The following is a 25,957-nucleotide window of genomic DNA, read 5'->3' as shown; positions in this document are numbered from 1 at the left end:
CTACTATACTTAAGGTTTTGCATTCCAAACCCAATAGGCTCAAGAAGAAGGGATGAATATCCCGAAACGCGTCAGCCACGAATTGTATAAATGGACTATCATTGTTTACTGTTCTCATGTTTTTTTGTAGACAGTCATTTTGGCTTTTTCACTTCAAATCTGTATGGTGAATTTACTGTGACATTAATTAAACCCCCCCCCCACCTGTTTTTGGGTTTTTTTACGAAATCACTGAGTGTTCATTCTTTCTACTAACTTAATCAGAACATTATTAATTAACTACAACAAACGCATTTAAAATTGCTGAACCATCATTTGATGGACTTATGATAGAGTGCAGGGGACGGGAGGGTTCCCAACTTCGGATCCTCATCTTTTGTTTCTACTTATACTGTTATTGTGATCCTGTGCCAGGTTCACGTTTCCTCCCCCGCACCTCAAAAAAAATATTTATATTTCTACACATTATTGAGTAAATCAATCTCTAATTATATAATATCAGGGAGTGCTTCTACTGATCTACCCCTTTGCACATGTTTTTCCCATTACCCCTGTGATGTTGGGGGCGGCTGCGGGCTAGAGTCTGTGTTTTCCTGTGGTTTGTGAACTTCACCGATTTCCCGGCGGGGAGGGGCAGCTCGAACCGTTCTAAGGAGAGTGATGGGGAGATTGTAGGGTGGGGAAGCCACTCTGGGGATTGCGGCAATCGCCTTAGGCTTATTAATTGTTTCCCCCGTGGTATCTCTGCTTTCTGGATAGGGGTTGTGGCTGGGCCCAGAGAAAGCTGCGGACGTCCCCCGTCTCTCCACGCCAGGGGGTGCAACCTCGGGAGATTGTCGCTGCTGTCTATTTGGTGAGTTTGGGTCCTTAGAGGCTTGCTGTGGTACAGAGGGCAATCTGAACGCCCGGGATGTGAGGCCTCGCAGGTGCGCTGATGGTTCGAGCGCCTTAGGTTGCTTTTCTAGGGGTGCTTTCCACTGTAAGTAGGAGGCGCGAAAGAGCTCAGTGGGGCCGTGGGCGTCCCTCCCCCGACTCCGCCAAGGGGAGCAGCCTTGAGGAGTTATGGCTGCTATCTGAGCAAGTGTTGCTGGTGGGGTGAGGCTTGTAGCGTTACATTTGGCCTGTTTCTTTTCAGCTGAAAGTCTATGCGCATGGGGGGGAAGCCCAGTATGTGTACACTAGGTTAGGAACCCCGCTCCCCCCCTGCGCGTCGGTCCTTGTTCTGGTGATAGGCTGTGGGGCTCTTTTCTCCGGTCGCCAGCGGGGCCCGCAGAATCCTCCACGTTCTGATGTAGTCTGGGGAGGAGGGGCAGTGTCCAGGACCTCCTGGACCCAGATCTGGGCTACGGATCTCTCACTCTGTGTGCCGACAAGGATCAGTCGGCGGCTCCGGCGGCAGAGAGGGAGGGGACGCGCTCCGACACCCGGCTCCTCGCACCTCTCACTTCACCGCTGTGCGGGGCGTATGTTGTTGTCTTGGGTGCGCGCGGCGTATGTTGTTGTATTGGGTGCGCGCTGCCGCTGCCTTCACTGGGGCTGTGCTGCGGATCCGCCTGGTGTGGGAGGGTCCCCCACCTGGCCTCTGGATTTGGCTGTGCTCCTCCACCGCTCCACCCAGCTGTGGTCTCTGGGACTAGAAGCGGCAGAGTGTTCCAATCCGCCTGGGCTCGGCCCGTGGCAGATGCCGCCTCGGGTGATCCGGCGGCTCGCAGGGCCCTCCTGGTCTTCCCGGGCTCAGGGCTTGCAAAGCTGTTTGGGGCCAACGGATCGCCGATTCTCGCCCAGATTTCGCAGGACAGCGGCAGAGCGGGTGGGCTGCCAGTAGAGTGTCAGGTTAGGGCGTAATTCACTGAGCACGACAGGATTGGGAAGGATTAATACCGGGCGGTGTGGGCGCTCACACCAAAGCAGCCATCTTGGTTGGCCCTCTAGTGCCCTCTTTTGTTCTTTGTAATTCTTAATGCTATGAGAAAACAGTCGGGGAAGTGTCTTTTGGCACATTCCACCAGAGGATATGTGGCTATGTTGGCACTTCAGAGAGGGCTGCCAATGGTAGAGATTTACCAGATCTGGCAGATGGTACTTGGACCTCCGGCATAGGCTTTCCAAGCACTACTTGTCAGGATGGCCATTTTAATAGAACGGTTTTACAGAAGTTCCGATTGTGACACAGTTTCCTCAATTTTACCCTTCTCTTGCTGTCTGTAATAATTTCTATCGAGAAGAAGAAACTTAAAAGGAAAAATTACTTAATAGTTATGTCCTTTCGATGGATTAATTCTCCTCCAACAGATTTCACGTCGTCCCCCATCTTTCCCCTCTCGTGAAAGCCAAAAAAAGTCTAATAATACAAAGAGATCGGAAAAAATTCATTTTGCTATGTGCCTTAACTTGATTGGAAGTTTCTGCTGCTCCAAATTCACTAAATGTAGACCATATCTTAGCTATAAGCAAAGGGGAGTGGTGGGAGTGGGAAATGAGGTAAGTCGCATAGAGTGCTCTATATTTAGAGGGGTGACATCATGTCCAGAGTTAAAGGTGGCCAATAATTCAAAGATTACAGTTGTCAAGTTACACTATGGATCGTTGTGAGAATTTCTGAGAACCATCTGGTCCTGGAGGACATCCATCAAGAGTATGAATCGGTGGGAGGAGAAGCTTTAGAAAGAGTGATTTACAGGTAAGGTTTTTGGCAATGGTGATAAGAGCAGATAGGAATTCCCAGAGAAGAAGACCAGGAAGAAAGGGAGATCTGGAGGAACAGAAGATCTAAAATAATTACTGTTTTTTGAGACAGAGGGCAGTTATATAGTATTTCTGTATCCATAAGAGCCAAGAGCGGACATACAATGCTCATCAGTGGAGGGGCCACTGAGAATTAAGGCAATCTGATATGTTTGAAAAGTAACAGAGAAGGGAGTAATGCGCTCTGGCAAAGGTTCAAGGGAAGAATCGGACAGCCATGGAGAAAGAATATATCCTTGTGCCAATTCCTTTCCTCGTAGTGACAGAAGCTCAGGCCAAGGGTATCAAATGCTCAAGTGCCAAATGGCAGTATTTGTCCCTCACAATGGATGTTGGGCCAATTGGGGAACGTCATCCACCACAGTACCAGCAGACACCCCGAATGCAAATCCCTTTGACTATACCTTTCTGTCTCAATGTTCTTTTTTGAGGGGCAGGACAAGGCTCTACAGCAATGAAGCTTCAAGAAACTTTAGACCACAGGGTCTCTCTAACCCTCCAGGATTTTGTCCCATCCGTTTTCTGTCTTGTCTGTGCCCTTACGCCTCAGGGTCCATGGCCGCGCGATACAAATTAATTAAAGTAAAAGTAAAGTAAAGGGTCCTCCAAATCTTCTGGTGTCTGTCACCCACACCTACATATATCACTCCATGCCTTTCAAGCACTACATCTGTGTTGCAGAGAAGAGTTTCATTGTTGAAATTGTCAGGTGGTATTGTGGGTGTCAACATTTGTTCATGAAGCATTATTTTGAGACACTGTGCTACAAAACCTTCTGGTGTATGGCAGATTTCCTTGCACTCTTGTCTTCCTCCTATCTTAATGGCCATGGGCATCTTGCAAAGTATAAGGAATCTTTGTGAGGGAGGTATCCATTATAAGGACAAGTACCTTACCTTCTGTAAAGTCCTTTATGATGGGTACTGTATTCCTCCTACGATTTCTCATCCATTCTTTCACCTATCCCAAGAAGGTTGCTTTCAAATGTTTTTATTTTTTGATGTGGCACGTCTCTATTCCCTCAGCATCTGTGACAGGAGAATAGGCACTGAACTTATGTTGGGCTCACTTGCGTACCGAGGATGAAACTTCTGACGCAAGTGGTGCCACTGACACCACACCATAGTTAGAACTGTGCCGCGTGATGCTGCCTATTGGCTGTGATTAAAACTTTGAAACCAGCCTCTGTGGGAGTAATTACTGTATGCTTCAGAAAAAACATTACCAAATGTAAGTAACTGATTTTTTATTAATGTTACATGTGATCATTTCTTTTAGCAAACTAACTCAATTATTACTTCTCAATTTCTTCTTTCTGAGTAATCTGCTTTTATATTTTATGCATTGTTTTGCTATAATATCTTTTGAGTAAGTACGTTTGGATGTAATTTCGGGTTTCACTCTTTTTCAATTTGTGTCCCCTTCTTTGAGTACTTTTTATGTTTGTCTTTTTGGTAGTAATTGACAGTGTTAATTTGGTCAGTTTTTCTCTGTCGGAGAAAAATCCTGCAAGCGCCTCTGCTGTCCTTCATTTCAAAATTCACTCATGATATAGTGCAGGGGTATAAACCAGCTTTCAAACCATCTACTGATTACTGTGTAGTGCCTTGAGTACTGGATGGCAACCATTTCTCTGATGATTGTTGTGTGAGTGCCAGGGCAATGTCTTTTCTAGGGCAAGTATGTGAACTGCTCTTATTGTTGTGTGCAAGTACGACTCCATAGCTGCCTATCCGATCAAACATGGGCCCGTATGAAACACATTACTCCTTGTAGTGACTCTTGTGCTGGTAGTCCTTGGTCCCTGTTTCCCATAACACCCCCGCCCATTTCCATTGTTTTGCTCCTTTAGTTTGGGATGGGGAATGGGTGGCAATCGCATAGGGTCATGGCCTGTGTACACGCAGGTAGCTCCCAAATATAGCATTTGTATTCCTGCTATGCAAAGTCTTAAGATTTCTCAGGTATGCCATAAGGGACACTAATGACGATTCGTGTAAGAGTTACTATGTTAAGTAACTTGTACGTTTTACATCAGAGTCTTCATGTAGCATATTTATACATTTCAAAGTGGCTTCATCACTTTATGAAGTTATTAGGAAATACTATCTATTGGACTGTGTGTCATTGATGTTGCAGTACAGGATATCTCATGTTCTGCAACAAGCAAATTCCCTGATGTGTGACTCACCAAATACTCCAGTCTTACAGGGGCAAAAGGCCACTTATTTTAGTGTGCTTCTTCTCCCCTCCGCGTGCTGCTCTTCTGGTGACCCACTACCCTATTTGGCCCTGGACTATATCTATGTTGTAAAACCATCTGGTGTGCAACACGGCGGGAAGCCATAGCGACACATCCATTATGGCGCAATTTCACTCTGGGGGAAATGAAACCTTTGTGGGAGAGTTCCATTAAACTGAAATATTGATAGTTTTGTGCTTTTCCTTGCCCTTCCCGGACACTGACGAATACCTTGAAACTTGCACAATCAAGCCAGGCCTTTTGCGCTATCAAATTTTGAACCAAAAAAACTGCCTTTCCATGCACTTTTCATTCCCCTCACTCTCTGAATAAAAATTAATATGAAGCTTGTTTACATTTTTTCAGTTTTCCTGGACGTAAAGCGAAAGCCCTGTATGCCTGCAAAGCTGAGCACGTCTCGGAACTCTCGTTTGTAGCAGGCACGATGTTTGAGAATGGTGAGTTCGGCCTTCATACAGGCCTTAAAGTGCTGCTATTTTGTTATGGCACATTTAGCCACTAGCTCAACTAAAATAAAACATTCCAAATTCTTGAAACGGGTGATTGTTATTCATGTTGATGTGTTGATGTCATTTTGCCACACGAGAGGTTATTTTCTCTTGAACCGTCCCTTGTGATTTGCTATACACCTATTGTTTCCTACCCTAGTAATGAAAAGAGCTCCCCGCTTACATGTCTTTGTTTTTTCTGCTGGCTGGCCCTGTCAGAGAAATGACGTTCATCGTCTGCTATGGAGCATTGAATGAAAAGAACTTAAGGAAGCCTGAGCCAGTGCCTAGATTCTGGCAAATTTCTGTTCGGTGCTATACAAGACTACCCATCCACCAATATCAATGTAACATTTAAAAAATATAATCGGCACAGTAAACCTTCAAACTTTCATTCCAAATTGTGGTTATCTGCTTATCTTTAATTGTGTGCATCTGGCAAGTCGAGTTCTTTTCATTGTTTAAACCTTGTCTTGTTTTGCAATACCTTAGTTTCAATTGGCCCTATAACCCATTTCTCCATTTGCTCAATTTTTTCATTGTCCTATAATCCTGTTGTCCATAGGTCCCAGTATTCGTGGTCTTCTTGCCCCATTGTTCTGGTGTGCCATTGTCGAATGTAACTAATTTTAGTGTACGTGTGTGCCTCGCAGTGATGTCTAATTATCCTACTATCCCATTGATGTCTCTTTGTCCTGGTTTTTCACTGCAGTGTAATTATCCTAGTGTCATGTTATTATACTGCATAATTATTATGCTGCCTTATTATCCTGGTCTTCTACTGCCCTAGCAGCCCATGGTCGTACTGTTTCATTGCCCTAGTATCCCATTGTCCTTGTCCCATTTCCCAGTGTTGTCTTGGCGAGCTGTCCCAATGCCACTGCAACCTATTACCATGGTATCCTTTTACTGTAAGGTCGCCATGATTATATTTTATTGATGTCCTGTTGTCCTTGTCCAATTGCCCTGCTGTCCTTGTCCAGTTGCCCTGCTTTTCCATTGTCCCTGTGCCACTTTTAACCTGGTGTGATGCTGGAAATGCATCGGAGGGACAGGGCCTCCGTATCCTTGTCCTTTACTGCTTTTTATCGTGTGTTCTGTCATGTTTTCCGCGCAGGAGTTCATGTGGTACTCCTGGCGGTGCAGCTCTCTTTCTTTTGGTTTGGTGAACGGACCCGTGGGATACCCTTATTGCACCCATGGGTGGGGGTACAACCCTGTGCCCCTAGTGTATGTTTGTGGGCACCCGTGGGTGGCCCACAGAGCAGGGTATGGGCTGGTGGCAGCTCCATGCTGAGTTTGATAGGTGTGCGGAGTATCCTCCATTTTGGGATATCCCGGCCCTGCCATTGGGATCAGTTGATTCCTGATGGAAAACAAGATGGCCCGGTGGCCTCTTGCTTTCTATTACCCATTACCTTGTTTTCCCAAAGTCCTGGGAAGCCCTGGCTCTGTCCCTTCCCCCTGACTGGCTGTTGGGTGGAAATGCCATATATGGTGTTGTTGTGAAGGCCCGGCCAGACTAGCTGGAGCCTTCCCGGTGATGTATGTTGTGGGTACCTCCTGTGGGTGGGACCTGGGTGAATAGAGTGTGTGACGGATATACATTCTGTGTTGTGGGTGTCTAGTATCTGGTGGTTGACACAATGACTGAGACAACCCTGCCCGAAACCGATATGAATGCGGCTTGGAGTGTTGAATGGCTCGGTACTTGTCCCAATACACATAACTTGTTGTGAGTGTCTGGAGAGAAGTGAATGGCCTGAATACCTTGTGTGCCTGATTGGCTGCCTGCCAATATGAATGCCCATAGTCATGATTGGATGCTTGAGTGTAACCCAGCGGAATGAATGGGAGATCAACACTATATCTGGGGACCTCTCATTGCTAGGAATCGTGTTCAGAAGCTGAAGTCCACTACGACGAGTAACTGGATTAACTGACGCTTAACCTTGAAGCCCTGCTGGACGAGAACAATTGCTGTTGCTCTACTTCACAATCTGAAAGCTGCTGTGCCTCCAAGGACTGACCCAGAGAGGACCTGGTAAGGCGCCCTCTTCTCGAGCTACGAGGGACCATCGTGCACAGCTGATCTTTGCCAACGCTCCCTGGTAGACAGACCTTCGACAGGCTGCCGACCCGATACAGGGACTGCTGCGTAACTCCAAGGAGAAGCACTCGGACTGTTGTCCACCACTGTCGACGACCGCCGTCGCCGACCGGAGCCACCGTGCTCCCGTTTGCCCAAGAACTTCCATTGATCATCGGACGCTCTCGTCTGCATCGTCATCCGCTTGTCTCCCGCTGGAGAAGGCCCGACCGTCGACGCGCCGAGGAGCATCCACCGGTGGGTTTCCCGCCACCTAAAGACCACAGAGACGCCGACGACTCGATGCCCTTGCTGGGCCACAGTTCTTCATCATCTCTTTGCGGTCCAGAACTATCGCCACCGAGGTGCCCCGCACGCATCTTCCTTGCAGGACGCCAACGCTCTGTCGTCGACGAGCACCGCTAGGAACGAAGCTGCCACTTCCCTGCCGTAGTTCACCCTGTTCACCGTCGGACGTTCGATGACCCGTGACTCCCGCCTTGAAGGGAGGGCACTCAAGAAGGGCCGTCGATTCCCCGACACCGAACGCCAAGTTCCCCGACCCCTCTCGACGATCCGTGGCTCCCGCCTGAAAGGGAGGTACTCAAGAAGGATTGGTCGACGCATCGTCGGAGAACTCTACTCCACCAGGTACATTGGGGGGGTAAAACCTTAATAGGAAGGAGTAAGGTTATCGAACATTATATGGACTGGGCTTGTGCTATATATCTTTATTTACAGGTTGCCCAGGTGGGGGGGGAATCTCCACACAGAACTGTGCCTATTGGTAGGGGTTAGCATTCTGCCTATTGTCAACCATCTTACGTTCCTGCCTATCTCTATTGCTGGTTTCCTTGTTATTAATCTGTGTGACATTTTAACCGTAGACTTCCGAGTACAAAGTGCGTTATTGTGATTGTGTACATACACTTGAATATTAATTATATAAAGAGTGTTTTCAGTAATACAGTGTGTGGACATTCCTTTGTGGGGGTTCGGGGACTACACTGTACTTAAGAACCAGCCTGCATCACCTCCTGAGAAGCTAGGCCTTGATTGCTCGTCCATTGCTACCCTATAGAGAATCTTGGCTGGGGTCCGCTGTGCCTCTCCTCTACCATATAGAGAGCGGAAGTACAGACACCCCCTACCAGTCTTTACACCTGGTCTCACCTAGTGTCCCAGTCTATTATCGCCATAGTGTCCCATAATTCTATTGCGTTCTTGTCATGCTTTTTCATCGTTCCAATGTATAAATTCCACCCACATATGATATGATAGGTTATTTATAACGCGCTTAATACCCAGAGGTTTTATAAGCGAGGACCTGGGGATCAAACCTGTGTTGCTCCATGTCGTCTTGCTTCGAAGGCGAGCACGTTTCCCTTGAGCTATCCTCTCGAGACACAAAGGGCACATGGGAGAATCACTCAGAGGGCACCTGGGGAACACTGCAGTGGTGACAATGCGCGGTATGATATGATAGGTTATTTATAACACGCTTAATACCTAAAGGTTTCTAAGCGTGGACCCGGGGATCGAACCTGTGGTGCTCTGTGTCTTTTTGCTTCCAAGGCGAGCACGTTGCCCCTGAGCTATCCTCCCATCTGCCTCTTCTTTGAAGTTCATCCTGACGTCGTCAGTTCGGGATTTTTTTTTCATTAGCCAGCATGTGGTGCAACCCGGCTCCAGGGTTGTCTTTATCGTAGGAACTCTGTGCTGATGCACGCTGGGAGTGACGTCAGATACATATGTACTCAGTGATGCCAGTGCATTTTCCTCTGTTCCTTTTTCCTGTGTGTTGTGCTCTAGAACTTTTTGTCAGTCACTGCAGGCTGTTTTTAAACCTCCTACTGTGTATCGTACCAATTCAGGCTTTAAAGTGTGTTGCAAATGCCACCTCTCCATGCGCCCTGCTCCTTGAGTCTTCTATTGTCTTGGTAAAGACCATTGTCCTGAGGCGCATGAGTCCTATCAAACGGTGATGCCGAACAAGGTTTTTCTTAGCCTCTTCCCACTCTACTCCAGAGAACTCTACCCAAAGTGCCTCCTCTAAGGCTTCCCCTGCTGGACCCAATACCTGGCAGTCAAGTTTATGGTAGAAGGAAAAAAAGAGAAAGAAAAGGGAAAGACACCACCACTGAAGAAGTGAGTCCTCTTCATCCATTACGTACTCTACCCTCAACTGAACCGACTGGAGGCATTGTTTGCAATCTGATAAGGAGGCGCTGCATTTTTTAGAAGTAAGTCTGACTCTGACCCTCTGCACTCCTGCCGCAATGAGAGGCTTTCATGGTGGCCATACCAAAGGTCTGTGACAGCATTGCTGACCCAAAACGCTTCGCCTGCACACCCAAGACCTTGGGCTCTGTGTACCTCATGAGGAGTTGCACCCAGGGGGCCTCCGACACAGAGCAGCTTGTCAGTCTTCTCTCACTGTCTCTGGTCCAAAGCCCCTGTTGCCAGTTTTTATGGCGCTAGGGTTTTGCCATCATGAGTGCTGGATTTAGTGATGCCATCAGAACCCCTCCTATGCTGGACCCTCGACTCCACAAGGAAAACAGGGCAAGTACACCTAAGAGGTTCCATTAGATTTTTGAAGAACAGGAGGTGGGCATTTGAATGCGGTCCAACTTATCAATGTAATCTTATGTTATCTGCCTCATTTTTTAAAATCAATTTGTCTTATTCAAAGCACTTTTATTGTAGTTGGATTAGTCCGAAATATATTATTCCTTCTTGTTTTAATGTATTAAAATAATTTAACTTATTAAATGTAATTTAAAATAATTTAACTTATTAAATGTAATTTATCAAAGTGTTCATATATGTAACGATGTGTACCAATGTTTTGATGTGTATTGATATTGTAATGTTATATCAATATAGGACGAGCAACTATATATAGGATGATGAGCGTTTTGTTGCCCTCACCCGACAGGAAGCCATCTTCTAAACAAACAATATTTAGGTGACTTGTGCTCTGCATTAACACCTGCTATGAGCTGGCCCCCAGTAGTGCCCTGTAAGGGCATGTACACATTTTATGAGGGAGCAGGTGCTACATCTGCTCTTTAAAGACGGCTTTTCCCTTGTAGACATTTACCAAGCAGCAACTGCAGCATGGGCTTTGCGTCACACCTTCACTAGGCACTACCATGTGGACATATTTGCTTTCCTTTTGAGAACACAAGGAGGGAGATGGTGGGTGTTGCAAAAACTCCTGTTGTGTTGCCTGTTTTGTCTGCTCCCCCTTCCTGTTTCGGTCAGGAGCTTATGAGGAATCTGTTGGAGAAATATATCTATTGATAGAAAACATTATTTACCTGATGGAATGTTCTTTCTGATGGATATGTACATTCCTCCCTCAGATTCCTCATCCACTCTCACCCTCCCCTCTAAATTGATATCACTGATTGGATTGTTTGCAGTTCTCCTTCCCTTTGGCATTCAAGTGACTATTCTGCAGTTTCTTGCTTCAACTCACTTCAAATGGTGGAAATGAGGAATATGGCACAAGCTGCTCCAAGTATATTTGTGTCTGACGTTGCTTTGTGGCAAATCAGTGCTGAAGGCCGATGATGCAGCCGACCTTGGACCCAAGTGGCCCCACCTGCTAGCTGATGACATTTCTTTTTGCATCATGGTGAATTTCACATATGACGATTCTGTGGGCGGAAATTGCATATTCATCAGAAAGAATATTACTGCAGGTAAGTAATTTGTTCGTCTGTTGTCTTTTTGGCATGTTGTCCCATTGCACTAATGTCCAATTATACAGTTATCCAGTTTCCCATTTATATATTTCCCTATTTCTCCAGTATCCACTTACCCTAGAATCTGTAATTGTGACCCTATCTACGATGCCATTGCCATCTTGTCCCATTGCCTGGTATTTCATTGTCATAATGTCCCTTTATTCCAGTGCCCCCAAAACACTATGGGGTATTTGAAGGGAGAGCCATGGTTGCAGGTAAGTGCACTACTAGGACCCTGGATAATGTCACTCAAATCTGATATTTGGGCACAGTAATTGCTTAAAAACAATGGTTCACATAATCCAAATATGATCCATGCACATGGCTGTCCATCTGAGGGTTGTGTGTAGAAGCACTGTGCAATGCACGCCCGATGCCATGTCTGGGGCAGATCACGTTCATAGGCAATAGGGTCCCTATTTCAAATTCGTGAAGGCCTGTATGCAGAAATGTTTTAATGAGTTGGGATGTGATTGCCTACAGAATATCTTATGAACACTGCGCAGTTAATCTTATTCACCAAAAGGTACGTTCTAGGAAGTTATAGACCTCTTACAGTAAATACAAGTCCAGGCAACAGCACAGATGAGTCAGAACGGATAACTTGACAGGCAAAGTCGGTCCTGTTTAACTGCATGGCAGCAATCGCTGTATTGCCACTACCCGTATGTCACACAGCAAGTGATTTCCATATCGAGTGATGAGGTAAGGGAGGACAGAGAATTGTTTTCAGGACCATTTTCTGGTCATTATCATAAGCTCCAAAGGCTAACAGAAAATAACGTCTGTGCTTTGGGAATTGCGATGGGAACGTAGGGCACGTAGATCCAGAAAGTAGCAACAGAGCCAAACCATGTGTCACACTCTCCTGTAGTGTAATGACTCTCCACCCGAGCGGACTGTCCAGCTTCAACCTTGGCACTGGTGCAGGAGTGTTGCCTTATCGAGTTTTACCTCAAGCTTTTGGGGAATCCTAGTTTACACTGCAAAGCACCTTGTTGACAAATGTTGTCGTCCCAGCTGCTTTTGGGCCACGAGAGAGAACCATGCGTCAGACCGGGAGAGTTGTGTGCCACTGCGTCACTGTGCAACAGTGACGGTCGCTGATGGCGACTTTCCTGCATTTCTTAGAGTGCTCTGAGACCAGCTGCATTGGTGTTTTCTTCGTCCTGCTACCAAGACAAGAGATACAGCTCCTGGTGTAAACCAGACCTGCATCTGCACCCGCAGCGCTTGTGCACTTTGAATTCAAATCAAAGGCGGGAAATCGTACCACTGGTGACCTTCTCCAGACCTGCCAAGTTTGGACCCGTACTGAGCTAAGGGCAGTGAGTACTGAAACCACTTACCGGTGGTCCCTAGTTCATCCATTGTATTTTTACACTCAGAGAATCCTTTGTGGTGCTTCATTTGGTTTGGGTTGCCTCTGCTTCCTGAAGTCCTCTGAATGTTGGGAATAGCTTTGTTCGCCATAGCAGATCATCCCCTGACTATTGGAAGCCGTTTTCTACTCTTCAGATCCTTCATCTAACTTTGCCAGCGCCTTGGCAATTGTACTTTGTGACTTAACGCATGACCAAGCGCTTTTACGCAGACATCTAACATAAAGCACCAGGTTCCATTCACCGTAGTGCTGGACTTATAAAGTTAAGGATATCCATCTCTGGAGATTGTCAATGTTGTAAAAAGTTTGCCTGCCCATTTTCCTTACATGTTTTGGGGGGATTCCGCACTTTACCGCTTTGACCAAAGTGACTGTATATATTTTACAAAAGTATGCTGTTTGAGTGGTGATTTTATTGTGTATTTCATATTTCACGCGTAGATAGAACCTCACGCTGTTTACAGTTTTTTATTTTTTTCGTGGAATGCTGCGACTGTAAACCAACAGGCCATCTGGATGCAGAGAGCCCCCATACTGCGAGACTTGTCCTTGGCCTCAAGCCCAGGGACCGTATCTCTCCAGGACTGAAATCTCTTCACTGGCTCCCAGTGGCTGCGAGGATTAAGTTCAAAACCCTCTGCATTGTCCACAAGGCCTTCTGGGGCCTGGGGCCTAAATACCTTCAACTCTCTCTTCCTAAATATCTTCCTTCACGAGCCCTTCGCTCATCCGTCTCCAACTCCCTCATGGTCAGCCGCTTCTCGAAGCAACGAGCTGGGGGTAGATCTCTCTCCGCAGCAGGGGCCTCCCTCTGGAACAGCCTTCCTGCCTCCCTGAAACTTGAGGAGAACCATCTCCGGTTCCGGAAGCACCTTAAAACCTTCCTCTTCGCTTCTGCCTTCTCTCTCCCTCTCCCCTGCTAAACCTGCTTAACTCCCCACTGAACTCTGCACTAAACCTGCATCTTGGCCACTCTTAGCGACCTCGGTCCAGGGCCCAGCCACTCTCCACTTGCACTGCCTCCCTGGCTCCCCCTGCACTGTGGGACTGTCACTGTATCCCTACAGCCCCCTTCCCAGCACTTGCTCTGCACTTACCTCGCACTTGCCACCAGCTGGCCCTTTTATTTATTATTTTATTACGCTACTTACCTTGTATTGCACTTTCCCCCCCACCTCCTCCCCTTGCACTTTCTCCTTTTCCCCTTACCTCTGCACTTGCGCGATCTGAATGACACCTGGCCTAGTAGGATCGTTTGTCTGTCTTCCCCTTGTTTCCCTCCGTCCCTGCCTCGTCGCGCCTTGAAACACTTGTGTATAGGCGCGTTACAAATACCATATCATATCATATCATACCGATGTAATGTTAAGAATTGCAAGATTGTTTCAACATTCTTGGGTAGTACAGAGAGTGTTTTTGATTCTCTTATGAAAAGAAGGAAATTTGAATTCAAGCATATAATTTGTCAAAATAAGAAGCTCAAAGGCAAAGCCCTGAGGACGACCTGTGTTGAAGAGTCGAAACACATGTCAGCAGTATACCTGAATAATAAGACATTTTTTGAAAAACTGATTAAGAGTTGTGGCAACATTTTTGGGGATCAACAGGCTAGATATAGATAGTGCATATTTTTTGACGGTGCAGCACACATGGTTGCTGGATCCTCATTGAACTCAGTACTGCTATGGGAGGGCATCAAAGATGAGGAATCTGTGGAAGGATTTATTTATTTTATTTTATCTTTTTTTATGATGCGCATAATACCATGACTGAGTTTGATTTCTAAGCGCGGATCCGTGATTCAAACTTCTGTTGCTCTGTGTGGTCTTGCTTCCAAGACAAGCACGTTGCCCCTGTGCTATCCTCCGTTGCAATCTATTAGAAGAACTGTGTACTTATCCATGGTTATGTTCTTTCTGGTGTATTCTCCTCCCACAGATTCCTCATTGCCTTCCAGCCTACCCCACATGAAAGGAGATTGTTTGAGCTTTTGGTTTGAGAAGAAGATGGAAACAACTTTTTTTTTTTAAAGAATTAAATTATGATAACATTTATTTGTTTTGTAACGTTCCCTCGGCTGCATAGCATGGGGGAGAAAAGGCTGATGTCATGGGGCATGGTGCACTACACTTCTGAAGTCATTCAGTAGACTATCCGAGAGGCTTGACCTGGAGTACACTACATCCCCTGCTGAGAAGGGTTTCCCGATGCCAGCGGCAACTGTGAAATATGTATCTAAAATGAGGAATCAGCGGGAGGAGAATCAGTCAGAAAGAACATTACAAGGGGTAAGTAATTTATTTTTCCTCCTACAGAACAAGTGGACACCAACAGTTGTCTGTATACCAGAGAGTAAATTAGAAGGGTGATACCTGGTCAGGCATTCTAAAATAGCTGAGTGATAGAACAAAACATAAGTACTTGTTGCATTGTTTTTGATGCATTGTGACATAACCCAAACTTGATTAAGTTAAATGCAAAAACAGAATGCATGTGCTAATGTCACAAAGAAATGCAATAGTAAGTGATTGACGTTGTGCATGAAATGTCAAAAGGCTACTCTGGTCCACTTAATTCACATATGCTTGGTACAGTCCATTTTTTTAACGATATTGATGAGACTTTAAATACTAAAGATAGCTAAAGATTAGATATGCCTAGGTTAATATATAATTTCCCTGATCACGAAAGAGTTAACCATGAGCCTTTAAAAATAGATTGTGGTTGGGAGTTGACCAGTGCTTCTCCAGACAACCCACCAACATTGTTGGACACGTGGTCCTTGGGAATACTGTGCATTGAGTGGTAATGACGATCCAAAAAGCTTTCTCATTGGAGATAGTAGCTACCACTTGTACTGTGTTATGAGACAGAAGATCCCCTATCAGTAGAGCACAGAGACAGTGCAACGCTTGGTAATCTTGTGCCATTAAAGATTACGGTCCGCGGGAATCATGTATCATGGGAAATGACTGGAATTATGTGCCATATGAGATAATGACATATCTAATACCAAAACGAGACACCAGGAGAAAAAGGTTGAAGGGGTTGGCCTGCAATTAAACAAACTATATAAAGAAAGGGACCCAACCAACTGTGCACTGTTTTTATGGCTTTAATCTTCTTCATGATCCACGGGGAATAAAACCTATATATCCCCTGTGTTTAATATCAATTAGAAATTGAATTTACCCTATCAAGAGAGCTTTAATTCATAAACCGTTTTGTATCAACATTCAATTATCATTAAAAAGACATGTACAAAAATATATATGTAATCTTTATCAAAGTACATGAATCATTTGCCGCAAAGTGACTTGTGCAACCAACTTGTGAGGTGCAACATTCTTTAACAAATACTTATAATATTCGAAAGCTAGTGATTTAAACAGAGAGCCAAAGCTCACAGATATCTAATACCCAACATTTAAAATCAACATTTTTAGACATGTCTTAGTTTATACTTCGTGTCAATCTGTAAAGGTTTTTCCAATACCAAGAACTACTGTTGTGTAGTCCACAAAAACATTCAATGTGCAGATAAAACATCTGTTCTATAAATACAGTTTGGATCTGCCCAACAAGTTTTGTTCTTCCTTGTGTTTTCACACTAATGGTAGAACTTCTTCAGGGTACAAATCTTCTTTAGTCGTAGGATAGCTTTCCATAAAAAAACTCTCTGCGATCAAGATATTCTTAATAATACTCGACCGATATGAAGTCTTCTAACGTATGTAGCTACCTAAAATACAGTAAAGGAACAGCTGTAAAAAATGATGTTGTATATAACTAATATATTTGATAAATTGGCATGTCTCCAAAAAAAATTGATAATATGAGGAGTGCTTACCACTGGAAGCTTCACTATTCTTTTATTGGTGGGTCAAGCGTCCTATCAATAGATACCTGCAAATACTAACACTAGCCTGCATAATGGCCTTGAGAAAATGTGGAACCAAAGGATCCTTACAAACTGCAATACCAGCATGGTTGTGCACGCCATCTGGTGTCCTTGTGGAAAGATATACTTAGGAAAGACCGAAAGAAAAAATTAAGGTATGCATTTCGGAACATAAAAGCTATATCCGAAAAGCAGTATACAAGGAAGAATAAAACATGTTGGGCGTTTCCGTACAGTGTTTATAGAAAAGACGTATTATCTGCACATTGATGTTTTTGTGGAATACACAATAGTAGTTCTTGGTATTGTAAAAACCTTAATAAATTGGCACGAGGTATAAACTAAGACGTGTCTAAAAATTTAGATTTTGAGTGTTGGGTAGTAGAGATCTGTGAGCTGCGGCTCTCTGTTATAATCACTAGCTTTAGAATATTGTATGTATTTATTAAAGAATATTGCACATGCCACTTTTATTGCTTGCACAAGTTTGTGGTGAATAATTCAGATTTTCAACACTACCGTTACAGAATGTCATAATTCTATTAAAGATTTCTCAAGCAGCAAAACATCCACATTAATCAATATAACAAACAAAATACAGAACTACAATCCCCAACACAGCTGAAGTCTTTGGTAGTTCCTATTGATATTGGTCCTTCAAAACACGTGACTTGTTTAAACCAATAGTCCATTACCAGTCCTATAAACACTGTCCCCCATCTTAACTCATCCACTTTCTTTCGCTGGTGTGTCCCAACCGGTTGCCGCTAACTGAATTAATCTTTCATGCCAATATTCACATACCCGTCAGTTTGATTTCTGTGATGGAACTTGCAACATAAACCGTATTTTAGACATTTATTCTAGTCAGGTCGGTAATCGTGACACATTATCATTTTCATAACAGTGCAACATGAAAACATCATCATGACATCATTTATCATTGTTCATGATTGTTGGGGTGAGATAATCCGTTGCCTCAGCGTCTATAATAGAATGATGACTTTCTGTAACGTTAGTGTTGAAAATCTGAATTCTATGTCAAGACCCAGAGGCTCTGATTATGCTTGTTCAAAGCTTACTACCACCAAAAGTTTCAAAGTCAAGAATGAGACATCCTACCGACAATTCAAAAAATCACTGAAAACGTTGTTATTCAAACAATTCTAACTTGAACCAAGTCCCTTCCCATCCTGACCTCCACTATCATATGTATATATATTGTATGTAATATAATTTTGATTTTACTGTGTTTCATTGTTAATATTAAGATTGTATTACCCACTGTCTGTAAGTACGCCGTGATACCTCCAGGTCTGGGCGTATAACAAATGTAATAAATAAATAAAATAAACGATGCAACCTTTTCAATCTGGTTAAATTAAAATGTCTTGAATGTCGATTCATTCGAACCAATCTGCCGCCTTCATAATATCTTCCAATCATGCTCCCACATTAAAAACCTTAGAAGCCATTGCTTCTCTCACTGAATGGTGCGCCATAACACTCTGTATCAATGCCTGCTTGGTTCATCACCCATCTCGCCACGGTTGTGGGAGTTAACGCGCCAAAGGGTCTCCTTAGCGCAATGAGCAGCTGAGACACCCATACGCGTTGCAGGTCTTGTGTCATGTTTTCGTATGACAGTAAACATTGTACCTGCCATAACCTAAGTTGATCAGGGAATGATTAATTCGATACTGTTCTCAAATTTGTTTTCGTTTTAAGAGATATACAAAGTTACCCCTGAGGGAGATAACGATTTACTATTAATGTCCAGCGCTCTCTCGTCAGAAAAGCTTGTGGATGATGAAAGGCATAATAACATTGTCACTTTGGCAGATAACGCTTTCCTGGATAACTGAGTATTGTCAGGCCATGATGTGAAGATTCTCAAAACCTTATCTAGGTCCCACAACTGTTCGTATTTCTCTAAGTATTCTAACACCTCTCAGCAATATGCATATCAACGGGTGTTCCCCGACTGCTAACCCTTCTACATGTGTATGGCCTGCTGATATAGCTGAACAAGCCATATTACGTGTACCACACCTGTTCTAGAGGAATGTACGTTCCTCTCCATGCACCAGTTATGGCATTTTGCCCATGCAGACCTGTAAGATTTCCTGGTCCCTGGAGCCCAGGATTCTTTGATAATATGCTCAGCCTTGCACGATAATCCTGGCCTAGCCCAGGATCTCCTGAAACTGCCCATTCAATGAGGTTCATGTTGCCAGTTTTCACTAGTGGATGGCTGTTTCCCGAGGGGTCTTGCATGGTCGAATCGTATCTCGGAAGAGCTATCAGATTGTTGTGCAACATCTACAGAAGATCTGGGAACCATGCTTGGCCCATCCAATTCAGAGTTATCAGAATCAGCAACGCATGTTGCCTCCTCACCTGTGCCAGCGTCCTCGCTATCATTGAAAATAGCGGAAATGCATATTCCGTGTTTGGGCCCCAGGTCTGGAGAAATGCGTTCATCTCCTCCGCTTCGGGATCTGGTCTCCAACTGAAGAACCAAGGTATTTGTTTGTTCAACCTCGATGCAAACAGGTCTGTCTGACATGGACCCCATCTCACCATAAACCTCTGGAATACTATCTCGTTCAGCTTCCAATCGCTGGCATCTATGAGAAATCTGGAGTTCCAGTCGGCTACTTCATTCTGACTTCCTGGTCGATATTCTGCAATCACTGACACTTCCCTCTGGAGGCATAAGTGCCAAAATTCCTTCACCATCTCTGCCAACATTTTGTGCCGCCTAGCCTGTTTATGTATCTGACTGCTCATATGTTGTCTATTTTGAATACACAACATGTGCTCTCTCCTGCGTCTAGCATCTCACTGCGAACAAGTCCGCAAGCAGCTCTAGGTAGTTGATGTGTAGATCAATCTCCTTCTCTGACCACCTGACACCTGTCGACAGATCTCCACATCAAGCACCCCAGCCTCATCTGCTGGCATCGGACTCTGTTATTAGGTCCGGGGATGAACTGATTAACTAAATATTGTTGCTGCGTTGCAGGCATCGAAATGTAGCCACCAACTCAGCTCCTCTCTCGCCTCCTGCGTTTGGGGCCCCCTTTGCTCATAGGATACTCCCCTCCTGAGATGCTAAATCTTTAATCTTTGGAGGGCTCTCCAGTGGAGAGGACCTGGAAATATTGCCTGGATTGAAGACGCAAAGCGCCCCACCAATCTGGCTATCTCTCGAAGTGACATCTCCTCTTTAGCTAGAGTATTCCTCATTTCTATTTTAATGTCATTCATCTTGCTCAGGGGAAGACTCAACGTCCCCTGAGACGTGTCTACCATGAACCCCAGAAATGCCATGGTCTGTTCCGGTTGCAGGAGAGATGTCTCTCAATTCACCAAAAAACCTAATTGTAGTAATAGCTGTATTCTGGTGTCCGTCTGTTCTTCGATCAAACTCTCGTCCTGACACATTATGCATATGTCATCCAGTTAAATGATCAATCAGATTCCCTGTTCTCTCAGATACCTCACCACTGGTTTTATCAACTTTGTGAAACACCTCGTGGCTGATGCCAGCAAGTAGGGCAAACATGAATTCCCATATCTTGTCCTTCCATCGGAATCTTAAACACGTCTGTTGATCTGTTACAATGGGCTCTGTCAGGTAAGAATCCCTGAGATCTATACTGACTATGACTAGCCAATCTCCTTGCTGCAATATGTCTCTCAGGAGGTGTATATCCTCAATCTTGAAGTGTCTGTATACCACAAAAGTGTTAAACGCCCTCAGATTTATGACTGGCCTCAGTTTGTGTCACCCTTTTACTAAAAATATGTTGCTCATCAAACTTTCGGAGGTATCTGTTACCTGTACTATGACTGCTTTCTGTTGTAGACCTATTTCTGTGTCTAGTAGAACCTTTGCTCTGCACCAACTCATTGGGCCACTTCTCTTGCACTGGCAGGGTATGAAAATCTATGTGAAAACCTTGGACTGTATCTATAGCCCAAGCATCTGATGAAAGGAGATAACATTTCTCTACGCATTGCACTAGCCCCCCACCCACCGCGGAAACCCCTTCTCCCAACCTTCGCGGATGAGCTTCTGCTCTCAACTCTGTTGGGTTGGTGCTGATGATCGGTCTGTCTCCAGCTCCTTCCTCTTCCTCTCGATGGGAAGAACGGGTTAGGTTGCCTATTGTCTTACTTCTACTGGTTCCTATCGTTGAAAGACCTGTTGTAAATATAGCAGCTGGCAGAGCGGGCCCTGCCTCTGCCAGCCCATCCAAAAATGTGTTTACCGAATAATCTCTTCAGGGACGCTTGACCTTTGTCTATGGCATTGTAGGCGAACCTGGTTAACTCTTTTATAAAGGAGTCACCAAACAATTTTACTTTAGCTAGCGCTGCAGCTGCTTCTGACGTGGCTAGTTCACTGAGCTTCGTGTTGATCTTAACAAGGATTGACCTTCTCCTCTCAGCTGTAATTGCACTGTTGGTGTTACCTAACAGGCATATTGCTCTCTGGGCCTACCCTGTTAAGATCGCTGTGTTGATGGCCTCGTTCTTTTCTTTAGCCTCCTCTGCAATTTGCAGAATTTTTGTCAGTTGTCTGACCACATCCAGCATCTTGTCCTGGCATGACCACCAGGACCTGTCTAGACCTTTCTTTATGTTTTTCACATACCTGCTCATAAGTTACCATCCAGTCATCGATTTCTGGATTTTCTGCGATCCCTTCCTGAAGATGAGGCCTTGGGCATTCCGCCCTGAGTTTGTTTCTCGCCTCTTTCGCTAATCGTGTCCTGAGATATTTTCTCAAATATGCTGCTACCTTTGTTGGCAGTTCCCACTCAGTAGATCATCGGTGTACTAGGGCATCCGGGTCAAAATCATCCCCAGCTTCTTCTTCCATGTCATGGGCCTTCATTTTCTTAGGAGCCTTATTTCGTCCTCTGTCGCAGTAGGATATTACTTCCACCACCTCCTCAGAGGACTTATCTTACCAGTTGTCATTGTCATACTAATCTGAGCTCTCTGAGGACTCATCCTACCACATGCTCTTTCACGCTGGGCCTCACTGCCTTCCTCTTGCCTTTTCCTTTCTGTGGCGTGCCCGGGGGATGGTTCTTGGCATCTCGTGCCTTGCAGGCTTTTTTTCTTCCCCTTTTCTCTCGTACATGTGCACTCTCCTCAGAGTTCCCCCATGCCCTGAGAGAAGTTTAACCAGTCCTCTGTGAGGGATAATTGATGGGATCCTTGTCCCAAACTGGCTCCCAGAGGCTTCTGTATGACCTGCCCCATACTGGGATGAACTCTTTTGACTGACTTGAGCCATTCCTGGAGCTGGACGTCATGTACATTTTAATGAGGTGTTGCTCACAGTGACCAAAACACAGGATTCCTGGGCCTGCTCCTGTCAATATACATATATGTGCAGAGGAATATGTGCAGGGAGTCACACTCTGTGGCTAGTAACCTGCCTCACAGATTTTACAGAGGAATGTACCCGTCAATATAATAGTTTATTTTTTGTTTTTCACTTACTGTCATCAGGTGGCATTGTCATGCTCTGCCGAGCACTCTGATAGCCGTCTCTGGGTTTGTTACACATACGTGTGTTGTATGTGAATATGCCTCACTGATCAATTGCTGCACAGTTACCGTGTGGAGGGATCCCCAAAAACACTTTTTTTAACTTGAAATCTTGCAGGGAGCCTCCGACGCATACTACTAACTATCACGGAGTCTGAATAGAGACGTGCCGGAAGTACAAAGTTCCTGATGCACTCCGGCTAACTTCTGTGACCGCAATGCCCCCTGTTTGTCGGCCTTACGGATTGCGGTCCTTGGAGCCCCCGCTCTGACATGCCTGAGTCACTGATTAACCTGCGGATATGCTCCGCCTCACTCTAGTGAAACGCTGCGCTCGCGCTGACCCCCCAATGCTAGCGCAGTCATGAATCACATTCATCTACGTTCACCCATTCAAATAGAAAGAAGCAAAAGTGTACTTTGCTCGCTTCCCGAGCAACAAAGAAAGAGGATCAGTGAAGCTGTGGGACCGTGTTTATAGGACTGATCATGGACCATTGGTTTAAAAAAGTCACACGTTTTGAAGGACCAATATCAATCTGAACTACCAAAGACTCTAACTGTGTTGGGGATTGTATTTCTGTGTTTTGTTTGTTATATTTAGTTTTGTCAATTCTTTGCTACTCGAGATAATAAAGGAAAGAGAAAGGACACAGAATTCTTGTACTGTGATAAAGATTATATATATTTTCATACATAATAATTTAGCATTTATATAGCGCTACGAACCCCCTACGAGCACTGCTTATTATTACCCACGGTGTGTGGTGCTCATTTATCGACCTCAGAAGGATGAAAGGCTGTGTTTGGGTCTGCCGGGATTCGAACCTGCTCCCAACCTTTTTTGTCAGCATGGCGGGTAAAAACACCCGATTTTCTTTTTGGCGGGTGAGAGGCCCATAGAAGTGAATGGGCGTACGAAGGACTTGGCGGGTGATTCATCTGCTTTCAAGGCGGGTGACACCCGCCAAAAGCGGGTGAGTTGAGAGCTATGTCAGCAGGCTCTGCACAGATGTCAAAGCAAGCGCTCTACTTGCTGTGCTATGTCTTTTTAATGATAATTGAATGCTAATAAAAACTTTTTATGAATTAAAGCTATCTTGATAGGGTCATTTCAATTTCTAATTGATAATAAACAAAGGGGATATATATGTTTGATCCCCCGTGGGTCATGAAGTAGATTCAAGCCGCATAATCTGTGCAGAATTGGTTGGGTCTCACTCTTTATATAATATATATAAGATAAAGACTACAAAGAATACTGTATGCCTCCATTTTGTAAGCTTTTTTTAATAGCACAGATACATCTGCATGCGTGTGCACTCCATGCTAATTAGTTTGCACTACGAAGTGCAAACAATGCCCAGAAAACTGGGAAGACCCATGTTTCCTTGCATGTTTAAGCTTCGAAGTTCATGCAATCATAAATGCCTCCCACCTTGTGCCTACTTTGGTGAGTGAAATGTACAATTATTCCTGTGCAATCCACAAGTATACTAGGTGCCAGCAGCTGGTGGACTTCATGGGAATGCATAGCATCTTCGCCCACATTAAAATCTGATGTGGTGGGAAATGCTATTGGATTTCTATGGGGCTGCCAGAACCACAAATTGTGATCCGTGCTTGACTCTTCCATAGATGTCTATGAAAATGAGGCTGTTTTTTTAAAAAAAAACCTGCATAATTCTATGCTAGCTTTTATTTAACTGTCTAATTTAAAACGACCATTTTGTGTTTAAAATATAATGGGCACTTGGAATATTGCTGCAATTAGGACTATTTTTCCATTATAAACTAGACCAATGATGAATTATGTGCCTGGTAAGTGGGTAATGCCTTCAGGGTTACCAGACTCACTTGACTATTGCTGCCCAACTCATGATATTGGACTTCAAATTAGATTGATGTTCAATCCTGCAGGGTACCCTGTGGGTATTACAGAGACTTAAGGTAATCTTCTGCCAGTGACCTACACCATTCCCACTGCCGATGTTCCAGTTCATCACTGGTCCTTGCTACTGACACACCCATGCTGCCCCTTGAAAGTGGCAATGGAGATTGACAAAGCACCAGCGTTAACAACACATTTGTGTCACATACCATTGGACTAAAAAACTACAACCCTGTTCATTTGAGGCTATGAAGTACCATGTGGAATTACCATCATGTCAAAATCTAATGTCCGGGTCATGGGATAATATCATATGAATCTTAAGGTTTGTGGTGTTACAGAGAGGTTCCTGCACTGCTCAAAACGTATATCACTCCTGTGAGGAACCTGAGGGCATCCTCACTACTTTTACCTCGGCATCCTCAGTTCAGGTGGCCAGGGAAAGGCCATCGCTTTTGGATCCCGATTCTGGGCGTGGATATGCAAGGGAGGATCACCTGGCTGAGGGAACTTGTGGAAGAGGACATACTTGGGTGAGACATGATATCCCCCATTCCCTTTTCAAAATGAACCTTCTATCCCAACAACTTTTGTAGGTTACTTTCAACCTTTCCCCTTGTCCTCCTTTCAAAATGACCCTCATAAATATCATTATTATACTGGGACGAGGAAGAGATCAACTAGGAGGACATCTCCTCATTTGGGCGTGATAAACACACATCAGCCTCCTGTTGATAAGACAGACAAATATCAGCCAAGTACCAAGACGAGGAGGAAGCAACCCAGAGTTATGCACACTTTCATTCATTCAAACCTCCCTAAACACCACTTTGGTACTGAGACGAGGAAGAGGGCTTCGGAAGAGTTCATTGGTAATGGCCATTCATGTCCAGTTAATAGGTTTCACCATGGTCAGGCACTTAAGGACTCACACCTGCAGGCATTTAACAGTTGTATAAGAATGGTGACTGCCCAGCACAGAGTGAGAGACGGCCTGGGGAGAGACGACCTGGGGAGAAGAACACAGCTTGGAAAATCGGAGCTGTCTGGAGTGGAGCAGGCTGGAGAGAAGCCGTACCAAGCAGGAGGGAGAGAGAGGGAGAAAGAGAGAGAGAGAGGCGCTGGGGCTAAGGCTGGCCGTGACAGAGTGGATGATACTGCTTATCTCTCTGCCCGGTGTCCACAGCATGAGCGGCAGGGCAACAAAGCCTCCCGACCTCCGCAGGTCTCCACGAGAGGGGCTCTCAGTAGCTTCCACTGGGGAAGAGCAGAGCTACGTGCTGCAAAGTTCCAGAATTGCAAGCGCTGCTCTCTGTGGCTCCCGCGACAGGAATGCGGAGTGAAGCAAAGGCTTGAAACGAAGCAGAGAAGCCCGAAGGAGCTGCCACACACTGCCGGTGCGTGTAAAGAAAGGAACACTTGTTCTGGGGACTGGGAACCAACTTGTATAAGTGCTGAACAAACTGTGAACTGTAATGAATGCTGGGGAAGGCCAGAGCAAGAATATATGAATACCAAACGAGCTTTAAGCTATCACAAGCACATTAGAAAGTTGAAACAAGTAACATTGAAAAACGAAATCAATGAGATATTAAGAGAATATTTGAATATCATGTGATACGAAAGCAAGTGATGGGCCTTTATGAAGGAAATACAAGCAAGGTGGTAAAAAAGGGAATACTAGGGAGTAAAATGTGTGAACCACAAGTGATGGTACAGTCAGAGGACTATAAAGAAAGATATGAAACAAGAACCCAAGTGTTGGCTAAATGCAAATAAACCCAAAGAACTTCAGTTTAAGAGAGAAAACCAGTGTTTGGCACAAATTAGAAGAACACAGAAAGCATAACAAAGTGCATAAGGG

General features: G+C 44.8%; 1 protein-coding gene across 2 annotated transcripts in view; it reads left to right on the top strand.

Annotated features, from left to right (window-relative positions):
- Positions 1-25,957, top strand: part of ARHGAP26 (Rho GTPase activating protein 26) — a 2,838,701-nt gene that overhangs the window by 2,735,546 nt on the left and 77,198 nt on the right. For both annotated transcript variants that reach the window (XM_069652460.1, XM_069652459.1), the window contains one exon: positions 5,354-5,445. In XM_069652460.1, the coding sequence (XP_069508561.1) occupies positions 5,354-5,445 (92 nt within the window). The remainder of the gene's footprint in view (positions 1-5,353; positions 5,446-25,957) is intronic.

The sequence above is a fragment of the Ambystoma mexicanum genome, chromosome 3p, assembly GCF_040938575.1.
Source record: "Ambystoma mexicanum isolate Mex_15411 chromosome 3p, UKY_AmexF1_1, whole genome shotgun sequence".
NCBI classification, from domain to species: Eukaryota; Metazoa; Chordata; class Amphibia; order Caudata; family Ambystomatidae; genus Ambystoma; species Ambystoma mexicanum.
The sequence above is the reverse complement of the archived record's forward strand: the minus strand, read 5'-3'. Positions and strand labels throughout refer to the sequence as shown.